General features: G+C 40.1%; 1 protein-coding gene across 1 annotated transcript; it reads left to right on the top strand.

Annotated features, from left to right (window-relative positions):
* Positions 1-304: 304 nt before the first annotated feature.
* Positions 305-21,989, top strand: LOC121389462. Its single transcript, XM_041521099.1, has 2 exons — positions 305-578; positions 20,129-21,989. Exons 1-2 carry the CDS (start codon positions 403-405, stop codon positions 21,306-21,308), a joined length of 1,356 nt encoding a protein of 451 aa, XP_041377033.1. The 5' UTR covers positions 305-402; the 3' UTR covers positions 21,309-21,989.
* Positions 21,990-22,285: the final 296 nt, after the last annotated feature.

Genomic DNA, 22,285 nt, shown 5'->3' with positions numbered 1-22,285 from the left:
CATACACACACGAACACAGGCAGAAACACACATACAAAACACACACACACACACACACACACACACACATAAACACAGCACACACACATACAAAACAAACACATAAACACACACAACACACACACACACACACACACACAACACACTGTAACTATCTGAAACGTCACGCTGCAGATTTACGCAGAAGCAAGCCATGTTATTCGCTGGTTTAAACCAGGAAGCGATACACTTCCTTGTTCTATTTTTAGCCGGTCGATCTGAGCCAGCGACGACACGGTAGGCCTACATGGCAGTTAGCATTCGTTTGGCCGGGGAACTGGTCGTGGTTAACGTATGGCGACCTGTCTCTTTAACCAGGACCCAGTGAGGTTTTAAAAGACAGAAATTTCGTCTTAGTATGCAATGTTTGTTAGAGACAATCTGTTAGCGATTTCCAGCACGATCAATGCCTGTACGCTGACATATATCGTGGGATGTCGTCTCATGGAATTTCTTTCAAAGAGGTACCAAGAAAAATTCAAATGTGTCAAGCATTTGACGGAATTACACACTCGAAAACCTTGGTTGGCGGGAAAAGTGTAAGGATTCTTATTATTATTATTTTATTTTATTTTATTTTATTTTATTTTATTTTATTTTATTTTATTTTATTTTATTTTATTTTATTTTATTTTATTTCATTTTATTTAATTTCATTCCATTCCTATTATTATATAAGTATGTATATATATATATATATATATATATATATATATATATATATATATATATATATGTCTGTATTTGTGTCCCCATTCCAGATATAGTTCCTACGGTCCGCGCGCGCGCGCGTGTGTGTGTGTGTGTGTATACAAAGGTACACTAATGAATGCTCAACGAAATCTTAATACATTGTACTTGATGTTCAAATATCTAATCATGTAAAATAAACACAATGTTAGGAGCTGTGGATAAACGTCCAATATGATACGAATACCAAGGTAAGTATATTTTAAAACTTGGTATAAAAATAAAAATGTTTTAAAACTTTCAAATTAATTCATGATGAAATTAAAAATATTCAAGTATATTTCGGTTGCCAAATATATCTGTTTTTCGTCAGCTGTAGATGATTACACGCCAACAATTTTTTTTTCGACTTGGCAAGGTGACCGAAGCGGCGGGGGTGGGGGGTGGGTGGGTGGGGGTGGGGGTGGGGGTGGGGGCTAACAAGCTTCACTCTATCGAGCATGGGCGGAACTTAGCCCAGTGGTAAAGCGTTCGCTCGATGCGCGGTCGGTCTAGACTGTCAGTCTACACTGGCGATATTCACAATGAGGAGGAGGGTCCTTCTTTAAAATAAATGAATATGTTAAATGTGTATGCCCTATACGAGAACGACACAAGACTACTTCATCCTTCCCGCGCCGCTTATAGTAGGTCTGCCACTCTCCCAGGATTTGCTCGACAGAGGAAGGAAATGTTTTTATTTAACGACGCACTCAACACATTTTATTTACGGTTATATGGCGTCAGACATATGGTTAAGGACCACACATATATTGAGAGAGGAAACTCGCTGTCGCCACTTCATGGGCTACTCTTTTCGATTAGCAGCAAGGGATCTTTTATATGCACCATCCCACAGACAGGATAGTACATACCACGGCCTTTAATATACCAGTCGTGGTGCACTGTCCACCAACGCGAACGCTTTACCACTGGGATATGTTCCGTCTCTGCTCGACAGAGTGAAGCTTGTTAGCAATCGCGCCGTTCCAGTCACCTTGCCAAGTCGAAAATACATTGATGTGTTTAAAATCACTGTAGGGGCACCAACATTGGCATTGGCAAAATTCAAAGCAGACTTGGCAGCCAAATCTACCTTTCCGTGGCCCTTAATTTAATATCTGGATACTCAACAAAATATAACATCGTTATTAGCAATGGGTAGAAAAACGCACTTTCGTTACACCATCCCAAGCAAGGGCTACTCCAGCTTCGCGTGTTGTAATGCTAGGAGACACGAATGTTAGCTTGTAAAACTAAAATATTTGGACGCACATGAATTCTTATCTTCCAGGGTTTTTAATTATTACCCAAATGTTAGATGCGGAATCTGACAATCTCATGGAAATTGTGTCTGATGGCAACTTTAGCAGGAGCCACAGAAATCCCATTCCGTGATCCGTCTGTATAAACAGGAATTATTTTTTTTATATATTTATTTTGGTGCTTATATCCAAATATTAAGGTTCAAACACGCAGTCCTGTGCACACACATCAGCCATCTTGACATTTGGAAGGAAGGGAATATTTTATTTAACAACGCACTCAACACATTTTATTTACGGTTATATGGCGTCAGACATATGGTTAAGGACCACACATATATTTAGAGAGGAAACCCGCTGTCGCCACTTTATGGGCTACTCTTTTAGATTAGCAGCAAGGGATCTTTTATATGCACCATCCCACAGACAGGATAGTACATACCACGGCCTTTGATATACCAGTCGTGGTGCACTAGCTGGAACGAGAAATAGCCCAACGGGCCCACCGACGGGGATCGATCCCAGACCGACCGCGCATCTTGTAGGCTCTTTACCACTAGTCTACGTCCCGTCCCTGGACATTTGGATTCCGTCTACTTAAAGAAAGTTAGTTTTTCGTCAATTACGGATTCCGTTATCTCGAGTCACCTCTAACCCTACACTATATCAATAAAGGTAGGGCTAGACGTGACTCAAGCTAGTATAGGATTTCTTTATCTCGAGTCCCCTCTAACCCTAAATCATATCAATAAAGGTAGGGCTAGACGTGACTCAAGCTAGTATAGGATTTCTTTATCTCGAGTCCCCTCTAACCCTACACCATATCAATAAAGGTAGGGCTAGACGTGACTCAAGCTAGTACAGGATTCCTTCAGCTAAAACGTTGGGGGCGACAGCAAGCATTGACAATAAAACTATTCAAATGATCAGATCAAGAATGAAACCCGTTGAATGATAGTATTACACAATTACAGAATATATCAATACGTCGTATTCTGAAGTACCGGCTTCGGTGGCGTCATGGTTAGGCCATCGGTCTACAGGCTGGTAGGTACTGGGTTCGGATCCCAGTCGAGGCATGGGATTTTTAATCCAGATACAGACTCCAAACCCCGAGTGAGTGCTCCGCAAGGCTCAGTGAGTAGGTGTAAACCACTTGCACCGACCAGTGATCCATAATTGGTTCAACAAAGGCCATGGTTTGTGCCGTCCTGCCTGTGGGAAGCTCAAATAAAAGATCCCTAGTTCGATTGAACCTATTTAAACATCACATACAAAACTGATTACATAATATACAGTAGCTTGTGTCAGCGATTTACACATACAGATTTGATGATGATGATAACTAGTTTAATGTGCCCATGTACCACTAGGGTTTCGAACACGCCCATCCCGAGTCCGACATCCGATAAGTCGCCAGTCAGACGGAGAAATGACGTGGAGGCAAGGAATCTCGCTAAAAAAGATCCAACCTGGTGGTGCAGGCTGTCGAAACGAGAAGCGTTCCAGCGTTCAATCAGTTCCAATGGCCGCATACATCCCAGTAGAAAACTTCATTTCGCTGACAAAAACAACGAAATGAAGGACCGCCAAGTCGAACACACGAAAGCACGTGCAGTGTGCACAAGCGAAACAAACACGTCTTACCGCGTGGAGCTCCAGACTGGGAATGTACAGATTTGACGTACACATTTGTACACCGCAGGTGGGCAAAGTAGGTCGTTTGAGGTTGTTTCGATTTTGCTCATCAGCGAATATGCTGTTGAGCGAAGTAAAGCGCCAAAGCTTTTTACTCGATGACTGACAAACATCTTGCTGGCACTGTATGGTCGTCGTTGTCCGATCATCCATCGGTATGCATTATTATCACACGTTAAGATCCTTCATTGTATCCTGTGTACATTTCACCCATAATGCACCCGCGTACAAATTACTACAATTTAAGATTCCATTAAACAGCATCTATACAAATTCAACATAAATAGCACAACAGCATATTGATTTATTAATCATCGGCTATTGGATGTCAAACATTTGTTAATTTTGACATATAGTCTTCGAGAGGAAACCTGTTACATATTTTCCATTAGTAGCAAGTGATCTTTGATATGCAGCATCCCACAAACAGGATAACACATACCACGGCCTTTGATATACCAGTCGTGGTGCACTGGCTGAAACGAGAAATAGCCTAATGGGCCCACCAACTGGGATCGATCCCAAACCGACCACGCATCAAGCGATCGCTTTACCACTGGACTACGTCCCGCCCTGTATTATATTAAGTTATAAATATATAATAGTTAAGAGTGTAAAGATGTATTACGCACGCATTTTACTTCGATGGGTTTTTTTTCCGTTTTTTTGTTTTGTTTTGTTGTTGCTTTATTAAATAACACTGCCTAATCATCAATTCCTTAGATATGTTCACTGCTACAAATGATTTGATTTACAAAATGATTTATTTGACCACGTATCTCGTAATGGAAAACCTCATTTTGTCTATTTTTTATAACACGACCAGGTTTTATGCTTGAAAACGTTTAATAGTTTTCAAACTTTTGATTCATGAAAAAATCCTGTATTACAAAGTTACATTATAAAAGTTAAAATATTTAGTTGTGATTGAAACATTGACTATTGACTGTTTGAATTATATTTACATTAGTAAGAGTAGCAATTCTTTGAATATCAATATACAAAACAGCGGCAAAGTAATTGGAAACGTGGGTTGTTGTTGTGTTTTTTTGTTTGTTTTTATTTATCTACTTACAGGTTAACCTCAATAAAATTGCACAGGCCCAATTTTAAAATTGAAATGCTTTGAACTTGATTTCTTGTTAAAATATTTAAACTATTTTAAAAATTATTTTGCATAGTATATACTATAATATCTGTAACCAATGGCGGTCGATTGAGATAATGCATTAAACTCAAATCTCGGGTGAAATTAGCTCAGTCGGTTGAGTCCTCGCTTGAGGTCCTTGCGTTGCAGGATCGAACCACCTCGCTGGATCCATTCATCTGATTGGGTTTTTTTTTCTCGTTCCAATCAGTGCACCATAACTAGACAAAGGCCGTGGTATGTGCTTTCCTGTCTGTGGGAAGTAGCAAGTTTCCTCGGATGACTACGAGTCATTAATTAATCAGCGTTCGAAATAAGCACTTGTCCGTTTGTCCTGACAAGTAAAACTCTGCTCGGACAAACAAAATGCACCTTAGTGGTAGTGCAATTTCATTTTGAGCTATCACAAACATCATCCGTGTACTTAAATAAAACAACCCATTTATTTTGACAAGTGAATATATTGGCGGACAAGTAGATTTCTAGATATATTTTTCCGGTGGACTAGTGAAAAATTCTGCTTATTTCTATTACTGTTAATCAATGTGTTCCAGTGACGTCGTTAAAACAGACTTTTAACTGAAACCCCACCATCGATACATGTAGATACTAAAAACCGGACTCGAATTTGTACCACATTTAAACTATGGAATGTGTAAACTTATTTAAACTAATATTACATCCCTCCTTTCTTTGAGAATAAAACATTGCTATAAAGAGAACGAAAACATGCATACGTAAATCCCACTAAGTGTCTTCCGGCTTTTAAATCCAGAATCTTTCTTGCTGCTATATATTAACTATTCTAATTAAATAGTAACGTAAGGAAAACCCAGCATGAATACTTTAATTCCACTAAATGTCTGTCTTTTGAATCCCGTCTTTCTTATTGATTTGTTAACTATTATACTATCTTACCAACACTACGTGTAATTAAAAAGTTATTTCACAATTATTCATTATTATAGAAATTGAAAAGTAATCATAGTGAACATAAGACTTAAAATAACAAAGTTAAAACTTTCAGAATAAAGGAAAAATATGGAAGACTGCTTAGTCTTCAAAGTAAGCCAGTGGGTTATTATGCCCCTATCTACACGACCTGTTTGTTCTAACTACACGCTTGTTATTGTACCCCTATCTACACGACATGTTTGTTCTAACTACACGCTTGTTATTATGCCCCTATCTACACGACCTGTTTGTTCTAACCACACGCTTGTTATTGTGCCCCTATCTACACGACCTGTTTGTTCTAACTACACGACCTGTTTGTTCTAACTACACGCTTGTTATTGTGCCCCCATCTACACGACCTGTTTGTTCCAACTACACGCTTGTTATTGTGCCCCCATCTACACGACATGTTTGTTCCAACTACACGCTTGTTATTGTGCCCCCATCTACACGACCTGTTTGTTCCAACTACACGCTTGTTATTATGCCCCTATCTACACGACCTGTTTGTTCTAACTACACGCTTGTTTGTTCTATCTACACGCTTGTTTGTTCTATCTACACGCTTGTTTGTTCTAACTACACGCTTGTTATTATGCCCCTATCTACACGACCTGTTTGTTCTAACTACACGCTTGTTTGTTCTATCTACACGCTTGTTTGTTCTAACTACACGCTTGTTTGTTCTATCTACACGCTTGTTTGTTCTAACTACACGCTTGTTATTATGCCCCTATCTACACGACCTGTTTGTTCTAACTACACGCTTGTTTGTTCTAACTACACGCTTGTTTGTTCCATCTACACGCTTGTTTGTTCTAACTACACGCTTGTTATTATGCCCTTATCTACACGGCCTGTTTGTTCTAACTACACGCTTGTTTGTTCTAACTACACGCTTGTTTGTTCTATCTACACGCTTGTTTGTTCTAACTACACGCTTGTTATTATGCCCCTATCTACACGACCTGTTTGTTCTAACTACACGCTTGTTTGTTCTATCTACACGCTTGTTTGTTCTAACTACACGCTTGTTTGTTCTAACTACACGCTTGTTATTATGCCCCTATCTACACGACCTGTTTGTTCTAACTACACGCTTGTTTGTTCTATCTACACGCTTGTTTGTTCTATCTACACGCTTGTTTGTTCTAACTACACGCTTGTTTGTTCTATCTACACGCTTGTTTGTTCTAACTACACGCTTGTTATTATGCCCCTATCTACACGACCTGTTTGTTCTAACTACACGCTTGTTTGTTCTAACTACACGCTTGTTTGTTCTAACCACACAAATAGTCCTTCAGTTTTGCCGGTGAAAGAAAACCCGGTTTCTTTTGTGTAACGACATCACTAGAGCACAATGATTTATTAATCACTGGCTATTGGATGTCAAACATTTGGTAATTCTGACATATAGTCTTTTCCATTAGTAGCCAGGGATCTGTTATATGCACCATATCACAGACAGGATAGCGCATACAACGGCCTTCGATATACCAGTCGTACACTGGCTGGAACGAGAAATAGCCCAATGGGTCCACCGATGGAGATCGATCCCAAACCGACCGCGCATCAAACGAGCGCTGTACCACTGGGCTACGTCCCGCCCTTTTGCCGGTGGAAGTCATTCACGAGTTGGGTGTTTTTATGATGGTGAATAATCAGCAACTCTGGCATTGCATAAATCGGGTGCATTGTTAATGTCTTTAAAAAAAAGGAGGGGACAATATTTCGGAATCTGAGGGAACCGGAAATCGGTTCACGTGGTTTTTACCTAGGTAATCAATTGTTTGGTTACGTGAATTATATTTGCGTAACCCGTGGGCTACCTGATCGGTTACCTCAAAATTTCTTTGAAATTATATTTTAAATACATTAAGTTAAAACAAATACAAAAGAAAACATTTTACAAAAAAAACAAAACAAATATCTTTAATGCTTGCTAAAGTTAACAATATTATAAAAGAACTGAATATCAGCCCCAGTACTGAAACAAAATACAGGGGCGTAGCCAGACATTTTCTTAGCATTACGCACACCAAAGGCGTTCCCGAGCGGGGATATTCGGGGGGTTTCCCCCTGTGAAAAGTTTGAAACTCAAGACGCCTGTAGATGCAATCTGAGCCCTTTTTTTTCTTCTTTTTTTTAAATCTTTTTTGCGAGTCAATTTTAAGAGGATATTTTATAGAACAAATACAGACAGCCTCTACTTATTCCCGGATTTTGTTTTTGCATTACGCATATGCGTACTGTGCGTAATAGGCGCTACGCCTTTGAAATATATACATAATCATTTGGAGAGATTCCTTTTTTGCGTTTTGCGGTGACTATGCTACTTTCACTTTATTGATGGTACTTCTATACTACATTGACGTTCCAAGTGTTTGTTTTTTTAAAGCTCATTATGCGATGTTAGTATTGTACAAATTTTGTGACACTTTTGGATTCCTGTTTACGTTAAAACTGTTTTTAACATATGTAAAATTATAGGCAATCCAATATTATGTCTACATATATTCCTTTAGAGATAAAATAGCAGATGACAATTAAGCCGTCCCCAGCGGTCTGAGCACATTTCTTTAAAACTTTTGGCTCGACTCTATACTGAACATTTACTTTAGACTGGTTGCAATTTACAACTGTTGAAATATAATGTTGTTTACTGGTTTGCTGCGCATCAAGTATCTAAAATTCAGCCTAAAAATTTTGTCGAAATACTAGTAGTATGTCTGCGTGAATAAACGTCCTGTAATCGTGAAGTTTGCAAGTTTTAATTTCTGAACGTTTACAGGTCATGACGTAACCAGTTTGCGGTTCGCGTAAATTTAACTTTGCGTAACCGACACGCGAACAGAACGGCGGTTCGCGTGAAATATTGTGCCCTGAAAAGGAAGATTTCCTGGTGATAGATCTTTCTTTGTTTTCGGCAGTGATCATACATCCTGCGGGCGGGACGTAGCTTAGTGGTACAACGTTCGCCTGATGCGCGATCGATTCCTGTCGGTGGGCCCATTGGGCTATTGCTCGTTCCAGTCAGTGCTTCACAATTGGTGTAAAAAAGGACGTGGCATGTACTATGCTGTCTGTGGAATGGTGAATATAAAAGATCCCTTACTGCTAATCGAAAAGAATAACCCATGAAGTGGCGACAGCGGGTTTCCTCTATCAATATTTGTGTGGTCCTTAACCATAGGTCTGACAACATATAACCGTAAATAAAATGTGTTGAGTACGTTGTTAAATAAAACATTTCCTTCTTTCCATATGTCCGACGCCATATAACCGTAAATAAAATGTATTGAGTGCGTCGTTAAATAAAACATTTCCTTCTTTCCATATGTCCGACGCCATATAACCGTAATTAAAACTGTGTTGAGTGCGTCGTTAAAATAAAACATTTTCTTTCTTCCTTGATCACAGATCCTTTTTTTGTAGATAAGTCAAATGTGTTGGGGTTAAATGGCATAGAGAGCTTTCCTACGGGTTTCTGTCGTACCGGTATAGTGTCACCAACATTGAGATTGGATGGTTTTAGATTAGCATTTGCATATTCTTTATCTTTTCTTCGGCCAGTTTGTCATTTCGTTTCGTCGTATCATCACTACGTGGTTGTGAAAGAGCAGGTCGTCCAGGTAGTAGTGTCTTCGTGGAAAGGCCAAATAATGCAGTAATAGGTGATATATTATATTTGTAGTACTGTATGGCGTCGCTTTGTAAATTCACAAAACGGTGTTTAGTTCTGATTTCCAGGATTTGCCTTCAATGTGAGTAGTGTTTACAGCTTTTCCAAGGGTCTTCATGAATCTTTCGGCTTCTGAATTGCCTCGTGGCCATTCTGGTGTTATCTTTCTGTGAGTAAATCTCAAGTTGGTCACCAAATGTAGTGAAATGCTAACTATTGAACGGTGGACCGTTGTCAGTCTTGATAACATCTGGAATGCCAAGGATATTATAACTTGGGGAATCGTAGATATGTCAGATGTGAAGGTCACAATGTTATAAAAAGTGGATATCGGGAATCGCACAAAAGTTTGCCATTCCCAGAATGCCACGAATTTCTGTATTTGTGAACGGTGAGATGCCGTCGTTTGAGAATACAAAACCAAACTCACACGTCTTTCTGTTTAAAGTCAGGTGATTGTCCCTCAGAGTATCATGCTGATCTTCTTGTGTTTCTTGTTTTATACGTTGAAACATAGCTTCGAGGGCTTTTCAATGCTGATCTTGTGTTTCTTGTTTTATACGTTGAAACATAGCTTCGAGGGCTTTATCATGCTGATCTTCTTGTGTTTCTTGTTTTATACGTTGAAACATAGCTTCGAGGGCTTTATCATGCTGATCTTCTTGTGTTTGTTGTTGATTTATACGTTGAAACATAGCTTCGAGGGCTTTTCAATGCTGATCTTGTGTTTCTTGTTTTTTATACGTTGAAACATAGCTTCGAGGGCTTTATCATGCTGATCTTCTTGTGTTTCTTGTGTTATACGTTGAAACATAGCTTCGAGGGCTTTTTAATGCTGATCTTGTGTTTCTTGTTTTATACGTTGAAACATAGCTTCGAGGGCTTTATCATGCTGATCTTCTTGTGTTTTTTTGTTGATTTATACGTTGAAACATAGCTTTCATGGCTTTATCATGCTGATCTTCTTGTGTTTCTTGTTATTTTATACGTTGAAACATAGCTTTCAGGGCTTTATCATGCTGATCTTCTTGTGTTTCTTGTTGTTTTATACGTTGAAACATAGCTTTCAGGGCGTTATCATGCTGATCTTCTTGTGTTTCTTGTTGTTTTATACGTTGAAACCCTAACTTTCAGGGCGTTATCATGCTGATCTTCTTGTGTTTCTTGTTGTTTTATACGTTGAAACATAGCTTTCAGGGCGTTATCATGCTGATCTTCTTGTGTTTCTTGTTTTATACGTTGAAACATAGCTTCGAGGGCTTTTCAATGCTTATCTTCTTGTGTTTTTTGTTGATTTATACGTTGAAACATAGCTTTGAGGGCTTTATCATGCTGATCTTCTTGTGTTTCTTGTTGTTTTATACGTTGAAACATAGCTTTCAGGGCGTTATCATGCTGATCTTCTTGTGTTTCTTGTTGTTTTATACGTTGAAACATAGATTTGAGGGCGTTATCATGCTGATCTTCTTGTGTTTCTTGTTTTATACGTTGAAACATAGCTTCGAGGGCTTTTCAATGCTTATCTTCTTGTGTTTTTTGTTGATTTATACGTTGAAACATAGCTTTGCGGGCTTTATCATGCTGATCTTCTTGTGTTTCTTGTTGTTTTATACGTTGAAACATAGCTTCGAGGGCTTTTCAATGCTGATCTTCTTGTGTTTCTTGTTGTTTTATACGTTGAAACATAGCTTCGAGGGCTTTATCATGCTGATCTTCTTGTGTTTCTTGTTGTTTTATACGTTGAAACATAGTTTTCGGGGCGTTATCATGCTGATCTTCTTGTGTTTCTTGTTGTTTTATACGTTGAAACATAGCTTCGAGGGCTTTATCATGCTGATCTTCTTGTGTTTCTTGTTGTTTTATACGTTGAAACATAGCTTTCAGGGCGTTATCATGCTGATCTTCTTGTGTTTCTTGTTGTTTTATACGTTGAAACATAGCTTTCAGGGCGTTATCATGCTGATCTTCTTGTGTTTCTTGTTTTATACGTTGAAACATAGCTTCGAGGGCTTTTCAATGCTTATCTTCTTGTGTTTTTTGTTGATTTATACGTTGAAACATAGCTTTGAGGGCTTTATCATGCTGATCTTCTTGTGTTTCTTGTTGTTTTATACGTTGAAACATAGCTTCGAGGACTTTTCAATGCTGATCTTCTTGTGTTTCTTGTTGTTTTATACGTTGAAACATAGCTTCGAGGGCTTTTCAATGCTTATCTTCTTGTGTTTCTTGTTGTTTTATACGTTGAAACATAGCTTCGAGGGCTTTTTGACGCTGATCTTCTTGTGTTTCTTGTTGTTTTATAATTAAACAATTATTATTTAGATGAAGTGATTGATTGATTTCAACTTATTTTCGTGTATCCAATTAAGGTCCAAGCAATCTGTCCTGGGCACACAACTCAGTTGGGCTGTCTGTCCAGGACAGTGGGTTAGTTGTTTGTGGTTAGTGAGAGAGAAGAGGGTGTAGCGACCTTACACCTACCAATTGAGTCGTTAAAACTCGCTCTGGGTGGGAGCCGGTACCACGCTGCGAACCTTGTACCTACCAGCCTTGTGTTCGATGGCTTAACCATGACGCCACCGAGGCCGATAGATGAGGTGAAACACGCTACTCTTAGATTTGAATCGCTAATCGTGAACGTTAGCGTTGACCACCGTCACTGAACACGTCACTGAAACGGTTACCACCGTGTTTCGCTGCAAGCGTTTTGTTTCTATGACATTTTTATGCTTGGGAAGGAAATATCATCTGGAGGGAGACAGCATAACTCACATCGTTGAAATACTTTTTATCTTACTGTATAATACATTGTATACATATAGCACTTAAAATTCAAGTGAAGTTTTTTAGCACCTCGTGTCATCAACTGTATATGCCAATGGTTATTTTTCATATAGCTTTCTTGGCACTCGGTACGTCGGATTCTGACCGTTATTAATTCGTATGGGTAGTATTAAACCAAAGGACTTCCGGCTGGATCCAATTTCGAAGTGTACACAGTTTTTTATAGGGCAGTTAAAACCACAAGTCGTGTGATTGGTGATAAATGTGAGTGTGTTGGTTGTAAAGTTTCATCTCGGCAAAAAGTGTATGTAATTTTATTTCATCTAGTACTAATGTGTCATATAGCCTTGTGCTTGAAAGATGTTTGGGGTACCTATAAAAATGTACTCAAATTTTGTGCGGAACTAGAGTAGTCATATACGCTACCCGTTATCTCTAAAATGAGCAGCTTGGTCCACAATGTTTTTCTGATTCACTTTAAAGGTTAGGGTAGCCCTAGTACTTTGACGGTAAGAGAGCAAGACAGACATTTGGACAGTTGTTAAAACCTAAACTTTTAACAAATGTCCGTCTAGCTCTGTTACCGTCAGAGTACTCGGGCTAGGGCGAGGGGTGGTAGTATTTATATCCGTGATACACTGCAGATAGGTATTAGATACATATGTTAGTATTGTCGTCTATGGGATTTGATTTGGTGGTATACTCCCTTTAACCCGCCAGAAACGTGTGTGTGCTTTAGCAAACACAGCATGCTGTATATGGAATCGAATACTCTTAATTGTAGATACGTAAAACATTCATTACATTCTCAGCTGCAGCGTTTATTCTTGTGGGCGCTACGAGAAACTATGACAACGATAATATATATATATATATATATCGTAATAGACAAGAGCTTCCTTGTTGGGTGAATGACATCGAATAATGTCAAACTCGTGACATAATTATAAAGTAGCTTTCTTTTGTACGGAAGGGTACGCACCTACACACACACACACACGCGCGCGCGCGCGCACGTACATACATGTATTCATACAATACAATACAATAACAATATATATTTATATATATATATATATATATATATATATATATATATATATATATATATATATGTCACGGGGATTCTATAATTCCCGTAACTAAATAAAACACGATTATCCAAATATCTTTCCTAACTGTATATCTATTAGATCTCTCTGTAACAGGCAGTTCAAAACCGCTTTGGCTCGTCTAGGTATGATCAGAGATACGATCTTATATAAAGTATATATTATTATAGCACGTTTAGTGCACTAGAAAACACAACAAAACACAATACACTTTGGAATCTGTATTAACCTACGCTGACAAATGTACAGCCGTAGTAGTTAATTAATAACAAAACCCAGAACTGATCACTTAATTAGTTAATCTCTAGGTGTCTAGGTTACACAATATGCGAATCACTTCACCGTGACACAACACCCACACGTGTGATAATTGAGAAACGCTTCTAGGAGAAGTTAATTAATAAAGGAATTACCACTCTATTCATAACTGGTTAATTTTTAAATAACCCTTACTACTCGTTCAGTAACGTGTGATGATTGAGAAACGCTGCCAGGAGAACTTAATTAATAAAGGAATTACCACACTATTCCTAACTGGTTAATTTTTAATTAACCCTTAACTACTCATTCAGTAACCTTGTAACACAGAATTAATACTGGTACCTATCACAATAAAGAAAATAACCTACAGTTTACCTAGGTCTTCTAGGATGACTGGCTAAGCTTTATATTACCAAATACTCGTATAATGTTAGAACAAAAAGTCTACGATTTACTTCTTCAGATGACCGAAGACACTGTCTAAAGAATATTGGTATAATACAGTATTAAAATATTTAAAGTCACATCAATCACATCAAGGTTATACAACAGAGCAGAAATAAAATATTTACCAGTCCAACGGACTACGTTCCCTGGGAGCCGTCCTTTTTGCTTCCCTTTATAACTCTAAAACACTAGCTATTTATTATAAATCGAAATATCGCCTGGGGGTAAATCGCGGCACCGAATCTTATCATCTGATATTCCACCTCTCGCAGAGTCGGTATATTTCTCTCTGATCGTCAGTCTGGCTGTCGCCAACCGCGAGCAATCTCCTGGCCATAAACAGCACTACCGGAGATATTACGTAACTACTAGCCACATGGCCTCCACACCTGGGTGTGTATTAGGCGTACCGATCTAGGACCGTCGCGTAGAAGTATTACGTAACAAGTTGCCCATCTGGGCTTAAGTGCAATGAAACTGCACACGGCCTTCTAAAACAATTAATATCGCCACAGGCGAAAACAAAATTAAGAGCATGTACCGTCACAATATATATCTTATATATGTCTTAAGCGGTCAGACAAGGGAGTAGATAAAAGTGGCCGCTTAAGACAGGTGGCCGCTGAGTACAGGTTGCCATATATATAGTCTTTAAAACATTTATTGTTTCTTGTTTTACCGTCTGTATTGCTAATCAACGGATATGTGCTTCACAGTTGACTATAAATCAACTTTTGACATGTCGTCGCCTTCAGAAATAATGGAAATTCCTACTTCATGCGGTGTATTGTCACAGTAAGTGAACCTACAAATGACAAGCGTAGCCTGCCCAGAGGCAATTAGATGCATTCCTGAGTCAGACTTTCTTAACTGATACACAGAAGAGATGTCGGGACTGAATGGGTACTAGTATTCCTGAAGGTGTGAAGATCGGTTATTTGCTGCACCTTGTCGCTGTTGTTAAAATATCCCTTTTTATGTAATAGTAAAACATTACTGTATTTTAGCGATTTGGGATCCGATTTAGGTGGCCGCTGGCTGCGTTAGACAGGTGACCGCTTATTACAGGTGCGTTTACATTATAAATCTTTTGGGAAGGAAAAAAGTGGCCGTTTAAGGCAGATGACCGCTGAGTACAGGTGGCCGCTAGGACAGGTTTGACACTACAGTGGACTCTGTCTAAACCGGACTCACTTCGTACCGTCGAAATAGTCCGGTTTACATAGAGGACCGGTTTAGACAGTTCATCCAGAGGTATGGTTCTTGAATGATCGACAACTCGCGATCAACAATGATATTTGAAGCTATGGATTGTTGGGAAACACAGTCATACAATCCATTGTAACGAATGTAATTACATATCAAATATATTTTTCTGCATCAAATATTAGTGGCTGCATATTAAACGTGTTTGTGGTCGTTCTAATATGTATACTAGGTTAAATTTCATTTTATTTCTTAAACATTATATTTTCGTACGTACGAAATCATTTGAATACAAAATCGAGTTTGGGCTTCTTATAATTATTAAGACAACCAGAAACACCTTGAATATACAGACACTGATATTCTAAACAAGAAAATATATTTATACATGCCGAATTCATAAGAGTGAAATCAGTTAGGTATCAACACACAACACTAATGTTAATCCGATTGATGTAACGGCCTACTGCAATAAGAGTAAACTTCGCACGGGTGCGATTACATTTTGTATTTGATCTTGCGACGGCGTTCTGATTACTCGGCAAGTGACGATCATTGTTCAACTAATTAAGCAGCTCGTCGTTCAGTCAAATTCCAGAGGTAATTCCAGAGGTAATTAATGCATGAACGGTTCTTTTGTTCTTGATTTTTAATCCGGAGTCCGGAGTAGACAGAATACGGATTAGGCAGAGATTTATACTTAAGAGATAAACGGTAGCTGAACGGGGTTGTAAAAATGGACCGGTTTACGCAGAGATCCGGATTACACAGAATCCGGTTTAGACAGAGTCCACTGTATATATATATATATATATATATATATATATTAATACAGATAAGCGTACGAGACGGGGGCAGGGGGCAACTTCTCCCCTAGTGCTGGAGCAAAACCTCAAATTCGGGCAAAATTGGTACAGATATTCGGGAGAAATGTGATAACCTAAGACCTTTTTACCATGTATTTCCATCATCCTATCCTCACAATTAGTTGTAATCCATGTTAAAATGCATAGTGGTTCGTAATGCTAATATGAATAAATGTTATTATCCAGATTCAGGCATTTTTATTTAATTCGGACAAAAGCCAGCCTGTATCCCCCTTTACATAAATGGGATCCCCTACGCCTATGTTCATACATCTATACATAGTATATACACGTATTATACACCCACTGTACAGCTGTGATGAAATGTGAATGTCTAACGCTGACGTAGCGCAACGCCTATTATCTCAAAATAAATAAAAATAGTCAGCAGGCCCTTCACATTAATATTGTATATTGTATTGTGCATCACTGCTGGACGAATTAGCAAATCACTATATTATTTTACGGCTCTGCAATATATATCTACTACTCAAAAGAATTTAAGGGTCAGACGATATTTTCGACATTATTTTCTGAATGTCAATTATATTAGCTAGACCATAATGTCACGCATGGTATTGTTCCATTTTGATGAAAGTGGTCTAAGCAACCCATAAATGAATTAAAATACACTGTCATTGACACTGTCGACTAGTTCTAATGGCGAAAACATGCTTACATTTGCACGTAAATTAGGGCGAAAGCGAAAGGTCTGCTAAGTGCCCATAACTCGCTTTTTCACAAAGCGCTTCATTTGCACGCTTTGCACGTGTATTCCATGTTCCCAATGCTGAATTTCCGTATAATTGGAGCTTGCGTTCGTGTACGGTGCACACTCCAAATTCGACAATGGTACGACTTCAACTGACTATCGAAGATCGAGGAAGGGCTATTGCTTGGCTTCAGGATGGCAATACGCAAAGAAATGTTGATCTGAGACTTGGTGTCAGTCAGAGTGTTGTTGGCCGACTGTGGCAACGGTACCAAGCAACGAATTCTGTTCGAAATCGTCCACGTTCGGGAAGACCCCGAAGCACTACATATAGAGAGGAACGCTACATCACCAATATGGCTCTACGTCAACGCACAACCACTGCACGCCGATTACGTGACAATCTGCGGACTGCGACTGGAACTCGAGGTCTGATCAAACCATACGCAATCGTCTGAGAGCCAATAATCTACGCTGCCGTCGCCAGGCTGTTCGACCACCACACCTACCACTCCTACCACGTCACAGAACGGCCAGACGTCACTGGTGCACGCTTCATCTGCGATGGCAACGTGTTCAGTGGGGTCGAGTGATGTTCACTGAGGAGTCCAGGTTTATTCTCCAGTTCAACGACGGTCGGGTTCGTGTCTACAGACGTCCTGGGGAGCGCTTCGCTGACGTTAACGTTAGACAACGTCACCGGTTCGGTGGTGGCAGCGTCATGGTGTGGGGCGACATCTCTATCCACCACAGGACCCCCCTCTATGTGGTGGATGGCAATCTGAATGGAATCCGCTATCTGAATGAGATTATCCGGTCGTTGGTTCTCCCAGGCCTTCAGCAGATTGGCGGCGGGGCAGTTCTGCAGGATGACAATGCCAGACCCCACCGCGCCAGGGTGGTAACGGACTTTCTCAGACAACAAGGTATCGCCAGGATGGATTGGCCAGCATATTCGCCTGACTTGGCCCCAACAGAGCACGCCTGGGACGAATTAGGCAGGAGAGTTCGGGATAACCATGCCCCTCCGGCCAACCTTCATGATCTGGGTCAACTTCTTATGGCAGAGTGGCAGGCCATTCCCCAAGAGTTCTTCAGACGTCTGATCAACAGCATGAGGCAACGATGTGTCGAGTGTATTCGCGCCAGGGGTGGATTCACACACTATTAAACGAATGTTCTAATGTGTAAAATCCATGTTTGACAACCTTCAACTTTGACAGCATGTCATGTGACTTTCTTGTATACAGTGACGTTTATTTGTGTTTTTTTGTAAATATGGAACAATAAATAAATTTTTTGGTGTAGTTTACATCATCAATCTAATACACTCTGAAACTTATTTGGTTTTAAATTTTTGACCCTTAAATTCTTTTGAGTAGTATATATTTGAATTGGTGATAAGTATTACACGATACATATCATAAAATAATAATTATTCCAACAGTATTTTGCGGAATGATAATAGCAAATAATGTAAGTTGGGCAGGCAGGATAGTACATACCACGGCTTTTGATATAGCAGTCGTTGTGCACCGACTGGAACGAAAAATAGCCACCGATGGGGATCGATTCCAAACCGACCGCGCATTAAGCGAACGCTTTACCACTAGGCTACGTCCGGCCCCAACAACAAATAAAGATATTGTATGTGACAAGTTGAATTGTATTATTTTAAACTCTTAATTATTTGAATTACTTAGTTTGTTTAGTCGGTCAAGGAATCCGAAAAACGGAAATTGCCGAGGGTATCGATACGAATAGATGTGTATTGATGTGTATTTTACGTTTAGAATTATAATATATCGAGATACCTATGGTATGTTATCGGTTATAGAGCCTGAGGTCCTATTTATCGCGGGGTCCACGCAGTATGATTTGTCGCGGGGTACACGCAGTACGATTTATCGCGGGATTCACGCAGTCCGATTTATCACGGGATCCACGCAGTCCGATTTATCGCGGGGTCCACGGAGTACGATTTATCACGGGATCCACGCAGTACGACCACGCAGTACGATTTATCACGGGGTCCACGCAGTACGATTTATCACGGGGTCCACGCAGTCCGATTTATTACGGGGTCCTCGCAGTACGATTTATCACGGGGTCCACGCAGTTCGATTTATCACGGGGTCCACGCAGTACGATTTATCACGGGGTCCTCGCAGTACGATTTATCACGGGGTCCACGCAGTTCGATTTATCACGGGGTCCACGCAGTCCGATTTATTGCGGGATCCACGCAGTCCGATTTATCACGGGGTCCACGCAGTACGATTTATCACGGGGGTCCACGCAGTGCGATTTATTGCGGGATCCACGCAGTCCGATTTATCACGGGATCCACGCAGTACGATTTATCGCGGGGTCCACGCAGTACAATTTATTGAATGTCTACCGCGTCCAGGGGTAAACGTTGTGCTATAGGTTGTATACCACCGTATCAAATCCCACAGACGACAATAGTAACATATGAGGCTAAAATCATCTACCTGCAGCGTATCAATCGACATAAACGCCACGAATATATGAATACTACCACCCCTCGCCCTTAAGTTAAAATAAAATAATAAATGGGGGTCAAGCTACTCATTTCAGAGATAGCGGATAGCGTTTATGACTACACTAGTTCCTCATAAAATTTGAGTAACTTTTGTTAACATGTTTCAAGCACAAGGCTACTTGGCACAGTGGCACTAGATGAAATAAAATTGCATACATGTTTTGCTCAGCTGAAACTATATCTTTTTTTTTTACAGCGAATACACCCACATTTACTTCCAATCAAATGACTTGTGGTGTTAACTGTTACTTCTCTATCAAAAGTTCGGTGCACCTCGGACTTTGACCCAGCTGGAAGTTATTTGGCTTAGTACTACCTTCAATGTACTCGAGTCTGGTATGAATAATAACTCTTAACCCGCTACAATTTTCCATCAGCAGCTAGGGATCTTTTATATGCACCATCCCACAGACAGGATAGCACATACAACGGCATTTGATATACCAGTCGTGGTACAATGATTGGAAAGAGAAATAGACCAATGGGACCACCGACGGGGATCGACCCCACACCGACCGTGCATCAAACGAGCGCTTTGCCACTGGGCTACGTTCCTTTCCTCATACTAATAATGTACACCATCCCTCACATTATCTATTGTTTTTCTGGGGCAATAAACATTTAAAAAAAAAAAATATATATATATTTTTTCAGACTGACGGAACAGCTGCTGCTGGTTATTCTCTGCATTCTGTCCGTCACTGCACTCGGCACATCGTCTGCTGCGGAACTTCCTTTCGTTGGGACAGACGGCCAAGCCCTCGAGTTCGTTCCTCGTCTAGTTATGTGCATCAACATCGGCCGCTACGTGTTCATGTCCCTGCAAGACTTGTATCTCCTACAACATCTACAGAACTTCAAAACCGACCTCATCCACCACGTCGTCACCGTGGCAGCGTGCTCCGTCTTCCTGGCTTACGAACAAAACATCTTCCTCAGCATCGCCACTCCGCTCATGGAGGTCAACCTCATTTTTCTTACCACCGGCAGAATCATGAGAGACGTGCCGGAATATAGAGACTCGAAGATAAACCGGAACACGACCGTGCTGGGCTGCGCCGTGACAATGGTGTGTCGCGGAGTGCTTCCGGTGATATTCCTCGCCATTGCAGTGAAACACGACAGTCCGTTCAGCATGAAGGTTGTGCCGCTCACATTGTTCTTCTTGTGTATCGTGTTCTTCTTCGTGATTAACTTTTGGATGATCTTTCAGACTGCTAGTCGCGTTGTGAAATTGTGGGTCGGTGACAGGGAAACCCAGTCCTCTACCCCGGGAACTGTCCTGAACAACCCCACGGAACCGCAGCTGTATGACGTAACGATCGGCGCCGTCGACGGACAGGGCGTGGCGAAGCCATTTCCTCTTTCCAATGTTAATTACGGGTTTGTGAAGAGTTACGACAACAGAAACTTGTGTAATAACGATAACGAAAAGATGAATTTTGGTATGAAAAAATTAACGAAACATAATATCATTACCGACCTTACAGACATGGTTTCGTATTCCAAAGTGCCCAATTCGCCTTCGCGAGTGACGTATCCAGCAGAAACTGATGACGTTTTACACAACCCTGGAAGTATTTGCACAAACAGCGATGATATTTCTATCAGAGACCCTCCGGAAAACCTAGACCTACATGTAAGTGCACCTCGTACATTTTCTCAGTTTCGTTTTTCTCCTTTAAACCAAAGCGTCCAGAGCAAGTCTTCGGACATTTCGGACCAATCTACGTCATCGGCGTCTGCTCTGGTGGAACAACGAAGTGTGACAGAAAACGTTCATAGTTCATCGTGTGAGATAACTTACGAACTTGGATCACCGGATAGTTCTTGACAAAAAAAAACCCAAACAAAACAACATGAAAAAAAAAACACGTGTCAGAAAGATTAAATCTACTATGTCTAGATTTCTGTCAGTAGAACTGATCTCGGCCAACCTTTCATTTCATTTCAACATATTTCCGTGCTTATATCCAAGTAAGGTTCAAGCACGCTGTCCTGGGCATACACCTCAGCTATCTGGACAGTGGTTAGTTGTTAGCAAGAGAGAAGAAGGTGTAGTGGTCTACCCACTGAGTCGTTAAAACTCGCTGTGGGTGGGAGACGGTATCGGGCTGCGAACCCTGTAGCTAACAGCCTTACAGTCCGATGTTATCCACGACACCACCGAGGCCTGTAGAGCCAACGGTATCCCATGTCCAGATAACCTTTCACTGGAACAATGAAAACTCCGCTATCAGGCTGTTACAAACCTGTAAAGCAACTTAACACACTGGAATGACTGTTGATGAAGATGTGTTACCTGGACATGGAATGACATTGGCTCATATCAGATCCACTTAGACAATAAGGTTTGATTATTGTCGACTTGGATAACATGGCACATCTCAGAATCACGTTATTGTATTTGTGTTCACTTATTTACAGTATTTGAGTGTTTTACTTGTTATATATTGTGCGCGTCATTGTTATGAAATATTGACGTTTGAAAGTAAACGTATGTTTCAAAATATCAGACCTTATTGTTTTTTGTTGATATATTTCATTGTTAAAGGTGTTATGTCAAACCTGCAATGATGGAGGTAGACACCAGTTATTTATTAGTTTATGCGTTGAAACGTAAAGTTTATACCTTCAGCTAAATACCTATAAAAATACAACCAATTAATTCCATTTACTAGTAGAAGAAATATTGGGTGATCTATAGGTAGAAGACCACAGTTATTTGTAAATCGTCAGCAGAGATTTATGTATGCCATCGCCTGGCAACTTAAATGCCCACCTATGGTTTAAAAATAAAGAAAGAAAAAA

This window comes from Gigantopelta aegis, chromosome 14 (assembly GCF_016097555.1).
Source record: "Gigantopelta aegis isolate Gae_Host chromosome 14, Gae_host_genome, whole genome shotgun sequence".
Classification (NCBI taxonomy): domain Eukaryota; kingdom Metazoa; phylum Mollusca; class Gastropoda; order Neomphalida; family Peltospiridae; genus Gigantopelta; species Gigantopelta aegis.
This window is presented reverse-complemented; position numbering and strand designations above follow the sequence as displayed.